Source organism: Heloderma suspectum, chromosome 4, assembly GCF_057233095.1.
Source record: "Heloderma suspectum isolate Gila_16-S chromosome 4, 16-S_ref, whole genome shotgun sequence".
Lineage (NCBI taxonomy): Eukaryota > Metazoa > Chordata > Lepidosauria > Squamata > Helodermatidae > Heloderma > Heloderma suspectum.
Genome location: NC_139461.1, coordinates 112,953,096 through 112,965,508, shown reverse-complemented (window position 1 = coordinate 112,965,508; position 12,413 = coordinate 112,953,096). Strand labels below are relative to the sequence as shown.

General features: G+C 40.1%; 1 protein-coding gene across 2 annotated transcripts in view; it reads left to right on the top strand.

The window, feature by feature from the left end:
- The window catches only part of CDYL (chromodomain Y like), a 137,630-nt gene that overhangs the window by 109,508 nt on the left and 15,709 nt on the right, over positions 1-12,413 (top strand). For both annotated transcript variants that reach the window (XM_084850426.1, XM_084850428.1), the window contains exons 3-5: positions 3,197-3,450; positions 4,554-4,726; positions 6,719-6,929. In XM_084850426.1, the coding sequence (XP_084706552.1) occupies positions 3,197-3,450; positions 4,554-4,726; positions 6,719-6,929 (638 nt within the window). The remainder of the gene's footprint in view (positions 1-3,196; positions 3,451-4,553; positions 4,727-6,718; positions 6,930-12,413) is intronic.

Sequence of the window (12,413 nt, the reverse complement as noted above, 5' to 3'; positions counted from 1 at the left end):
ATACAGCCAGAAATATTGGAACAAGGATAACTGTTTTGGCAGTTGGCCTCTGTACACCACCACACTGAGGTTGAAAGGAAACACACCCAGTTGGGAGCAAAGTCAGGATTTTCAGCTGTAATTTGAGGGGTTTGACAAAAGTGGGGCACTAACCATTCAGGAAGGACAGCCAGTGGCATACACACACACACCCATCGTTGGTGGCTCATAAGTAATGGAACGAATGGCTGACAAGCAGCTGCATGGCCAGGTGTGGCCTGTTTCCTGGGTACCCCAAGACCAATCAAGCAGATAAAAGGCCTGGAGGTGGTTCTGAGTGTTACATTTGCATTTGGTAGCTGTTCACAGAACTCCCAACATGAGGTCCAAAGAGGTGTCCATGCAAGTGAAGGGGGCCATCATTAGGCTGAGGAAACAAAATAAACCCATCAGAGAGATAGCAAAAACAGTGGGAGTGGCCAATACAACAGTTTGGAACATCTTGAAAAAGAAGGAATTAACTGGCAAGCTCAGCAACAGCAAAAGGCCTGGAAGACCATGGAAGACAACTAAAGCGGATGACTGTAGAATTCTGCTCATGGGGAAGAGGAACCCTTTCACAACATCTAGCCAGGTCAAGAACACTCTTGCGGAGGTAGGCATGTCATTGTCAACATCTACAGTCAAGAGACGGCTTGATGAATGTAAATACAGAGGCCTCACAACAAGGTGCAAACCACTGGTAACACTCAAGAACTGAAAGGCCAGGTTAGCCTTTGCCAGCAAACACCTAAAAAAGCCTTCCCAGTTCTGGAATAAGATTCTTTGGACTGATGAAACCAAGATTAACTTGTACCAGAATGATGGGAAGAGAACAGTATGGCGAAGGAAAGGAACAAACAGCTCATGATCCAAAGCATACCACATCTGTCAAACATGGTGGAGGCAGTGTTATGGCATGGGTATGTATGGATGCCAATGGAACCGAATCACTGGTGTTTATTGATGACCTGACTGCTGATAAAAGCAGCAGGATGAATTCTGAAGTGTATAGGGCTATACTTTCTGCTCAGATTCAGCCGAATGCTGCCAAACTGATAAGACGCCGCTTCATATTGCAGATGGATAATGACCCAAAACATACCTCAAAAGCTACCCAAGAGTTTCTCCAGGCAAAGAAGTGGGCTGTTCTTCAAAGGCCAAGTCAGTCACCTGATCTCCACCCAATAGAGCTTGCTTTTCACTTTCTGAAGACAAGACTGAAGGCAGAAAGACCCACAAACAAGCAGCAGCTGAAGGCAGCTGCAGTAAAGGCCTGGCAAAGCATCTGGAGGGAGGAAACTCAGCATTGGGTCATGTCCATGGGTTCCAGACTTCAGGCAGTCATTGACTGCAAAGGATTTTCATCCAGGTATTAAAGGTGATCCTTAACCTCGAAATGATGTTGGTTTGTTCCATTACTTATGAGCCCCCAATGATGGGTGTGTGTGTATGCCACTGGCTGTCCTTCCTGAATGGTTAGTGCCCCACTTTTGTGAAACCCCTTGAATTACAGCTGAAAGTTCTGACTTCGCTCCCATCTGGGTGTGTTTCAACTTCAGTGTGGTCGTGTACAGAAGCCAACTGCCAAAACAGTTATCCTTGTTCCAATATTTCTGGCCCTGACTGTAAATAGCTATCGTGATAACATGATGATACTAATTTTTGGTATCATCATGATAACTATCATGATAAAGCAGTTTTTCAAGCCACTTCCCCTTGGATCGTTTTTCTGCCTTCTCTATTCTCTGACGTGGAAAGCATGAACCATACAAAGCTGGGCTGCTAATTCCTCTGATAGCATTCACAGTTTCCACCCTTTTGGATCCTTCACCAATCTATGAATTTAGCCTATGTAATACTACAGAGCACTCTTCCCCACCCCAGTGCCCTCCAGGTGGTTTGGATTACCATCCTCATGATCCTTGGCCATTGGTCATGCTGGCTGGGGCTGATGGGAGTTGGAGTCCAAAACATCTGGAGAGCAGAGGGTCTCCTAGAGTGTAGCTAGTTTTCAGTACTTGATCAGAATAACCATGTTATCTTTAACTGCTGACCTTCTGCTCTTTTGTATGTAATCACTTTAAAGCAGCCTTTCTCAATGCAGTACCCACCAAATAAATGTTTTGATGACAATACCCATCTGTCCCAGCCAGCATGGCCAATAGCTGGGGTGATGGGAGTTGTAGTCCAAACCATCTGGAGGACACTACATTGTGGAAGGCTGCTTTAAATTGTGTAAGGCTAGAGATAGATTTAATATAAAAAGAAGGCTCACAGCAATTCTTCAGCAATTCCGTCCTCATAACTGAACTGACAAAGGAGCATACCAGCAAGGGACATTATTAAATATGGTCAGAAGTATATAAATTTATATATTTACTTAAAACAAGCAGCCATGTTGTTTTTTGTACTCAGCAGTAGGTGAAGAAACAAAGTACTTTGAAGAAACTAATGTTCAAAATACTGGGCATGAACTTTGAAGTTACACAGAATTCTTTCTCAGGCATAAGTGTCCAAAGGAAAAACAAAATAAAATAGGTTACATGCTGGTACAATTTAAGTGTTCTTTTAATGTGAAGGAGTAGGAAATTTTAAACAGTTAGTTTCGATTTGCTGAAGGAACTCTTTACAAACAAAGTAACAAAAAACCACCACCAACAACAAGATGTATGAAACTCAGCCATGAAATATGAAAATACACTAGATTGTAAGTCACCTTTCCATCTCTAATGGCACACTGGTATTTTCCAAAAAATCCCAATTACACACTAAAATCATTTACAGTTCGTTTCTTGTTTGGAGGTAGGCAAGGAAAGTTTATATAAAGTTATATTGTAGAAGGATATTGAAATGAATGTGCTAAACTTAATATTAGGTATCTGTGTCATAAAATTTTACTTTGCTGCTATAGTAACTAGAAAATTAACATTGATGATCTGTCTTTTGATATCACCCCCCCCCCACCTTCAGCATGTGATTCCCCCACACACTACTAGATAGTTTCCAACAATTGTATTTCAGATATTGTGCCATTCCAAGTTTTAGTTGTGGCATCCAAATGTTCACTGTTTTTGTGGCTGCTATAATATTTTTTGACATTGGCATGTTTACATGGTAATCAGAATTTTTTGTTCTAAATTCATAAAGTCAACGCATACTTTGAAAATTTTCACAGATACATCTACCTTTATAGAAGCATTGACAACCAATGGTACCAACATACAGACATCAGTAACGGGAGTAACAGCCAGCAAACGAAGATTTATAGATGAAAGGAGGGACCAGCCTTTTGATAAAAGGCTACGATTCAGTGTGAGGCAAACAGAAAGTGCTTACCGGTACAGAGATATTGTTGTCAGGAAACAAGATGGCTTCACACACATTTTATTATCAACAAAATCATCGGAGAACAATTCATTAAATCCAGAGGTTAGAATTGTTTGATTACTTCTGATTTTTGGGAGGGAGGTGTGTGGTAGTAGTGGTGGTGTTGCTGACATTATGTGTTGTTTATACAGCATCAATTCAAAAGGAAATTTACAGAGGTCCGTAAGCAAAAAGGACAGATTCTTGCTCACCAAAGAGAGGACAGCATAGCAAAGGATGAATGTGAACATTCTTAAGCTTAGATAATGTTGGAGATGAGGATGAAGAGTTTTAAGAGTGGAAAATACTGATTTTCAGGAAAGATTTCAACGAAGAGAGAGAGTTGGCACCGCAGACATTTTCCAGGGAGCAAGTCCTAGGCATAGGGAGCAGCAAAGAAGAATGAGTGGGTAGAGTTGAGTAGGAGACTTCACAATGGCTGAAAGTGGTAGAGTTGGAGGAGTAGAGGTCATAGGCAGAGATTTAACAGAAAATAGGGACAAAGCATGGCACAAGGCTGTGTTTCATTTTTACGAACAACTATGGCTGAATCTACACATAGCAGTTATACCGTTATCATACCATTATCATACACATGATACACATGACACCAACACGAATGAATAGTTATGATAACGGTATAACTGCTATGTGTAGATTCAGCCTATGTTAATTTTCAAAATGTTAAACATTAAAGTTAATGGGGCGAGAATTCCTGTAGTAGGGATGCAGGTTTGAAATTTCAAATTATTTTCAACATTTGTTTTTGTATTTGTTGCCATTTTATACCTTGAATCTTTGTTCTATGTTTATTAATTTGCAAGCTACCATATTTACTAAGTGAATTTAAAGCATTTTAGGCTGCAATCCTATCTTACTGGGAGTCAGTCCCACTATACTCAGTGGGACTTACTTCTGAGTAACAACACAATCCTATACATGTCTAATGTTTTCCTAGTTTGTATTTACAGTATATTCCATTGTTGTTTCCTTTTTAATATAAAAAAGGACACTTTGAAATGAACTTTTTCCTAAATTTAGATTTTGCTGAACTGGTTGCATATGCCACCTGCTGTTCAGACCACAGAAATGCTGTGTGAATGTAAAATCTTCAGATGCAATATTCTGCATTGTATTTTCATGGACTTAATATGTCTTATTTCCAGGTAATGAAAGAAGTCCAAAGTGCACTGAACACAGCAGCAGCTGACGACAGTAAACTTGTACTCCTCAGTGCAGTTGGCAGTGTTTTCTGCTGTGGCCTTGACTTCATTTATTTTATTCGACGCTTGACAGATGATAGAAAAAGGGAGAGTACTAAGATGGCAGATGCTATTAGGTTAGTAAAACTGTTTGTATAATTGTGGCTAATAAATCATGAGCTCAAAAACCATATCCTTATTGCAACAAGTAATGAAACGCTCAGGTATGATATCAAAATTGCTATTCTATTCACACTTGGAATATTTTTCACAGCCAGCAAAGTCATATTAATTAGAATATCTGTCAATATGGGTACATTATAAATGTCCACTTTTAAATTGGTAAAAGTTACAGATCTGTAAAAAACATTCATATGTTTAAAGCATGGATGGGCAGTATACCTCCAAGGCAGTTCTGTATATATATAAAAAGGTCTTATCCCCATTATTATAGGAAGCAAGATTGCCAGTCGGCTGTATAGGCTGTATGTTTGAAAACCACATGTTGCATTACACAGTGTGGGGCTGCATTGAAATGCATTGCAATGTTGCATTTTTGCCCTGCAGAACTTGTGATGTGTCCTTATTACTTTGTTTTTGAGGAGCTGGTACTGCAGTAAGCATGGGTTTCATGTGTCCTCCCTTAGTTCCCCCCCACCTTTGCTCACAAGGAGAGGAAATGTGAATCTTTCATTCACAGTTTACAACAAACTGTTGTTTCCTGTTTGGTCTGAACATGAGAAACTGTGGCTTGTGAAAACCATAGTTAATTAACAAACTGAATATCAAACCAACATCCTTAATCGCTAAGACTAAATTCAGTATAAAAATATGTTGCTGAAGGGAAAAAGCAAGTATTGTGCTATTAACACTCATTACCAAATTATAATTTATTATATTTTAAAGTAATTTTTAAAAAAATCTTCTATTTATGCTCACTATAAGACATATTTTAGGAAGGCACTTCTTTAATCTTTGTAAATGAAGTGTGTGTTAAAGCAATGGGCATTCCCTTTTTTTCATTATCTTCATCTGTATGAGTACATTTTTAAAATTATGTTCTTCCCACACCCACTTTGTTAATCCTAAATGGATGAATTATTCAGACAATGAACCAAGTTAAAAGTATTTTAGAATAGAAAATAAAGTAGAAGTAGAAACAGGCCATTCCCTATAGACTGCCTCACACTAGCACTTTTAATATAGTAATTATATTTTACTATATTGAGCAGAACATGAACCTGTCTGTAGTGTGTAAACTTCTGATGACTTCACATTCTGATGTTAATTACCATGGGAGGTGTTTTTTTTTTAAAGGGTGTGTGTGTAAGAGGACAAGAATTAGCGATAAGACAAAAAATTTAAAGATAAATTTTATTGGGTGATGTTGTGCCAATGGTACCTTAACCCCCTATAAGCTTAGACATACTTATAATGTAATTGACAATGGATGTTGGAAGTGTAAATCATGCTGATTGTTGTCAATATTTTCTGGCAATGAGTGTTAATAGTTCATTTGGGAAACAAATCTTGATCAGTACAGAAGTGGCAGGCTATAAGATTCCTGGCCTTCCAAAGAAAGTTATACCAGCAAAATAGAACAGTAGAGGTCCTATCTTATTCATTTACCTAAGGTCCATGAAACTTTTCTGCAGAAGGATCTTACGAATAGATTAAAAACTTGCAGCTCATTTTCTCCCCACTCCCCCTAATGAAAATGAATTGCTAAATATATGGTATGTTAGGAACATCCTAATAAGTTATAAAGTACTATTTTAATAGTCAAAGAAACCTGCCTTTTGCATCTTGCAAAAACAGTTGATGTCTCCAGTTAGAAAACAGCTTTCTTTTTTAGATTCTTGCCTATAATCTGAAGCAGTCCTCTCTCCTTCATGTGAACCTTCTTTCCATTTTTTTCCAATAACATGATTGTTACTTGAGTCTTACAACTGATTTCCTGTCCATTACAGTCTGTACAATTGTACTTGGATAGGGAAGTGTGGTTGTGGAAGCCAAGGTTTCCAGAAAACTTTGTAAAGTCTTTGTTTACAATGCTATTAGAACAGGTTTAGTTTTGAGGTGGATGTGGCTAAAATGTGAATTGTCATTGAATATGTATTTCATTTCAGGAATTTTGTAAATACTTTCATTCAGTTTAAGAAGCCCATCATTGTAGCGGTAAATGGCCCAGCCATTGGACTTGGAGCATCTATATTACCTCTGTGTGATGTGGTTTGGGCTAACGAGAAGGCATGGTTTCAGACTCCATATACGACATTTGGGCAAAGTCCTGATGGCTGTTCATCCCTCACCTTCCCAAGAATAATGGGCCTGGCATCTGTAAGTAATCTCTAATAGAAATATATACTATAATTATTTGTGATATTTGTCATTTTGGTGCTCCCTCTTTTGCCTTGTGTATCTGACGCGGCATAAGAATAACTCTACCCTCAGAATGCTTTTCTAAGCAGAGTACCAACAATGCTAACTCTCCTAGCTTATAGAGACCTCATTATATCCCTCCAAATTGTTACAGTTTTATGAACAAGTACTCCTAAGGTGGTGATGTCTCAATTGGGCATGTGTACAATAGAAAGTACATCCTTTCTTCAAAAATTGCAGCATTTCAACTGTTCACGCACCAGGAAACCATTTTCTACAGTTCTTTATGTAAAACCTGAGTGCTTCTGTTGGAGCGTTCCAGAATTTTGGCAGTGACCAACAACTCCTCAGGGTGCAAATATCTCTGGCTCTTCATCATTCATTGTCTGTTGCTAACAGTTGCTGCAGTCCAGTATGCAGTTCGCTGTGTTTAAATACTGTTAATTCCACTGGAACTGAAATGCATATGCCTCTGCTTTGGATTACAGCTATCAAGTATAACATAAAACAGTGTAGGATGCAGTCCTAGAGAGAATAGAGGTGTGCTTTAGTGGTGTTAGGTTTGCACATGTAGTGAAACATTTTCTGTCTATTTATACATAGGTGTGTGCCTGTGTTTAAATGTGTAAAGAAACATATTTCAGCAAATGCAAGCTGCATTAGGCTGCATTTCTTCTTCATGCCACATATATGTTTTTCGGCTGCATGTTCGCATGCATTTCAGCAATATGAGAGTGAGGCAGAGTGTTCACACCTATAACTTTGTATGGCAAGAAGAGACTCTCTTCCAGATTTGGTCTCTACAGGGTGTTTTCAATCTATTGTTGTTGTTGTTCAGTCGTTCAGCCGTGTCCGACTCTTTGTGACCCCATGGACCATAGCACGCCAAGCCTTCCTGTCCTGCGCTCTCTCCCGGAGTGTATTTCAGAAGCCTTTGGTTGCCATTCTACAGGTGATTAATACACTTCAGAGAAACAGTCTGCCAAAATTGTTCTAGGGTGGATTTAGTAGGGGGGAAAACTTTTGATCCATTTTTATTATAAAATATAGTTCTTATAACATCACATCAAAATACCTTGTGTAAGGTTTAAAAAAATTCTTATAAGAAAGGAGAGCATTGTAAAGATCTATTAAGGTCTTATTGTAAAGACAATAAGATCTTAATAGCTTAAGAGTCAGGAAATAGTATGTCCTAACCATTTCTTGTTGTCAAAGCCTTCTAGTCCTAATAGTTTAAAACGAGAGCTTTCATTTAAGTACCAGGTTTCCTGTTCAGTTTTGAATAGGCTGCTCAGCTGACAGCTATACAAGCCTAGTGAGATTCTAAAGGGTAAAAAGTTAACTCATTCCAAAATAAGAGTATAGTTACACAGTTTCTATATAGAGATTACCTCATAGCTAATATTATCTACTGTCCCATAAATTAGGCTCACTGTCTTAATTATTTCACTGATACTGAACATTCCTCTCTCTCTCTCTCTCTCTCTCTCTCTCTCTCATATATATATATATATAAAATCACACAAAAATGCTTAGACATATACCTTTAAGGCTAGATAAGATTAATTCTGAATTATACCTTTGAGAAGACTATAAGTACACTTCTGACCTTGAATAATACATGCCTCTTTGACCCAGGCTATCTTGCCTTTTGTTTTTCATGTTACTCAAAATTCATTGTGAATTTAGTTGTGTCTTTGTGTGTCTTCCCTTTAATACATTTACTCTTTTTACTTACATCTCCGTATTCTTAATTATTTATCATTAAGTGTTTTCAGTTGACATTTTACAATAGGGCATCCTATATTGTTTTGAGGGAGGTAGATTAGGAATTTCTATATAGTCTTCCCACCAATTTGAAAAAAAGCTGTTCTTTTAAAACCTGTGTTAATCTAATTCTATATTAATTATTTCTATCTGTGCATAATGCATGTGCCATTTCTTAGCAAAGACATACTTCTTTATTGCCCTCCCCCCTCCCCAAGATTGAAGGTGGACTAAAAATGGACTAAAAATGAAGGTGGACTAAAAATGGCGATTCCTTTCTTCCATGTATTGTTTTTACTACTTGTTAGCCCATATCCAATCCATCACCTCATCCAGGCAATGGTTCAGGACTTTCACAGCCTCCTTGGCATTAGTTGAAAAAGGAAAAGGGGCATAGTGGTTCATGGTTCATAGTGGTTCACACTGAGTGGTTCGCGGCCTGTTACATTCTGGGCCAGGGAGAGAGACGGTGGAACCCTCGGTAGCACGCTGTGACAAGTTTGCGCGGCACTTTGAGGATAAAGTCGCTCAGATTCGTCATGAATTGGACACCACCATTAATGCAGTTCCATTGGTAGAGGCGTTCAGAGCACCGTCTGGTCCAGTTTTATTGGATGAGTTTCAGTTACTGAGGCCTGAGGATGCGGACAAGGTGCTTGGCCAAGTCCGATCGACCACTTGTGTGCTTGACCCTTGCCCTTCATGGCTTATTAAATCAAACAAGGAGGGGTTGTCCGGCTGGGTCCAGGAGGTTGTAAATTCCTCCTTGAGAGAGGGAGTGGTGCCTGCCGCTTTAAAAGAGGCAGTAATTAGACCACTCCTGAAAAAGCCTAACCTGGACCCAGAGGATGTTAACAATTATAGGCCAGTGGCCAACATCCCCTTCCTGGGCAAGGTGCTTGAGCGGGTGGTTGTAGGACAGCTCCAGGCACTCTTGAATGAAACGGATTATCTAGATCCATTTCAGTCGGGCTTCAGGCCTGATTTTGGAACAGAAACTGCCTTGGTCGCCCTGTGGGATGACCTCTGCCGGGAGAGGGACAGGGGGAGTGCGACCCTGTTGATTCTCCTGGACCTCTCAGCGGCTTTCGATACCATCGACCATGGTATCCTTCTGGATGGGTTGTCTGGGTTGGGAGTTGGAGGCACTGCACTACAGTGGTTCCGCTCCTACTTGGATGGCCGATTCCAGAAGGTGGTGCTGGGGGATTATTGCTCTGTGCCATGGCAATTGTGCCATGGGGTTCCACAGGGCTCTATTCTATCCCCCATGCTGTTTAACATCTACATGAAACCGCTGGGGGAGGTTATCCGGAGGTGTGGGCTGAGGTGCCATCAATATGCGGATGACACCCAGCTCTACCTCTCTTTCTCATCAAAACCAGGTGAGGCAGTGGCTGTTCTGAACCAGTGCCTGGGCACGGTAATGGACTGGATGAGGGCTAATAAACTGAAACTCAATCCAGACAAGACGGAGGTACTGTTAGTGGGTGGTTCGTCTGCCCGGCTAGGTGATATTCAACCTGTTCTGGAGGGGGTTGCACTCCCCCTAAAGGATCAGGTTCGTAGTTTGGGGGTGCTCTTGGATCCAGAACTGTCACTTGAGGCACAGGTGAACTCAGTGGCACGGAGCACTTTTTATCAGCTTAGGCTGGTATACCAACTACGCCCTTATCTGGACAGAGATAGCCTAGCTACAGTTATCCATGCTCTGATAACTTCTCGTCTGGATTACTGCAATGCGTTATACGTGGGGCTGCCTTTGAAAACGGTCCGGAAACTTCAGCTGGTCCAAAATAGGGCAGCAAGATTGTTAACAGGGACTGGCCTGCGAGCTCATATTACGCCAGTACTTTTCCAGCTGCACTGGCTGCCAGTCCATTTCCGGGCCCGATTCAAAGTGCTGGTGTTAACATTCAAAGCCCTTAACGGCTTGGGGCCAGGTTACCTGAAGGATCGCCTCCTCCCATATGTGCCTGCCCGGACCTTAAGATCATCATCAGCGGCCCTTCTCCGTGAGCCCCTGCCAAAGGAAGTGAGGCAGGTGGCTACTAGGAGGAGGGCTTTTTCTGCTGTGGCACCCCGGCTCTGGAATGAGCTCCCTAGTGAGGTTCGCCTGGCGCCTACATTGTACTCCTTTCGGTGCCAGGTGAAGACCTTTTTATTTTCCCAGGCATTTTAGCTTTCTAAATTTTTATCTTTGCTGTTTTAAATCTGTATTTTAAACTCCTGTACTGCTGCTAGGTATTATTGTGGTTGTATTGTTATATTGTGGTTTTAATGTTCTATATATTTTAAATTGTTTTATTGTGTGTTGTTTGGTTTTAGTTTTTGTGAACCGCCCAGAGAGCTTCGGCTATTGGGCGGTATAGAAATGAAATAAATAAATAAATAAATAAATAAAATAGTGATGAGACCTAACCCCAAAACCCTGGATGGCCTCTCCCAGAGACTTCATGTAAATGTTGAAGAGCAAGGGTGACAAAATAGAACGCCGAGGAACTCCAGAGGGCAAAAGCCATGGGGCCAAGCAATAATCTCGCAACACCACCTTCTGGGAATGTTCAATCCAGTAGGACCAGAGCCTCTGTAAAATGGTGCCTCCAAGTCCCAGAAGGATATCATGGTTGATCATACCAAATGCCGCCGAGATTTCCAACAGGAATGCATTCCCCTGTCTAGCTTCGAGCATAGGTCAGCCACCAAACTGACCAAGGCAGTTTCAATCCCAGAACCAAGTCTGAACTTAGATTGGAAAGGATCCATATAATCAGCTTCATCCAAGAGAGCCTGGATCAACAATATATCCCCCCTGAACATTATATACCAATGAAATAAAAATTCAGTTTTGTACCTGACACAATCTACATGCCAATATGTAATTTGCTGTGTTGCCTCGTTCATAAGGCAGTAGCTTCAAGTAAGTCAAAGCCCTTTCTGACTTGTTAGATTCGAATTCGGGTTTTTTCCTGAATACTAATAATTTTTCTTCCACTGCAGGAGATCTGTGATTACCTTTTCTCCAACTTAGTGAGCTGTTTCTGCATTCTGAACCTGTGTTCATTCTGCTGCTTGATATTCATTTTAATATCTTGAAGGTATCCCATCCTGTCTTCAGGCTTATTCAATTTTAAATATTCCATTATTTCATCCCAGTGAGATCTATCACTAATTCATTTTACTGGTAGTCTTTTTAGTCTCCATTCTTGGACATTCCTTAACTGCTTATCCCAGTGTACTTGCAATTTTATCCAAGAATGATCAGATTATTTATCTAGTCTAATTGTTTCCATTTACACTTGTCTAGATAAAGAAGTTTTAGCAAAATATATTCAAGCCTTAAAGTAACATTTGTTGAGAGAAGAAAAATATGTGCAGTTACATGTAGGATCGTAAAGAGCCAAATAATCAATTAGCTATGCATTATCATTGATAGACCTGCAGTGCTGTTTTTCAGGTTCCTCAATTAAAATGTCAACTTTGCTGGAACGAGGAATGGGCAATAAACATGCCAATCCATAATCCAGCACAGAAGTATTTGTCCTGAAATGTTGCTTCCTGGTAAAGGCCAAACTACACATTACATGGGAGATTTGTGATTGGATTTAAAAATCCATATCCTTTCCTATCTGTGATAGGAACTGTTATAGTGATAAGTGGCATTTTAAATTGATG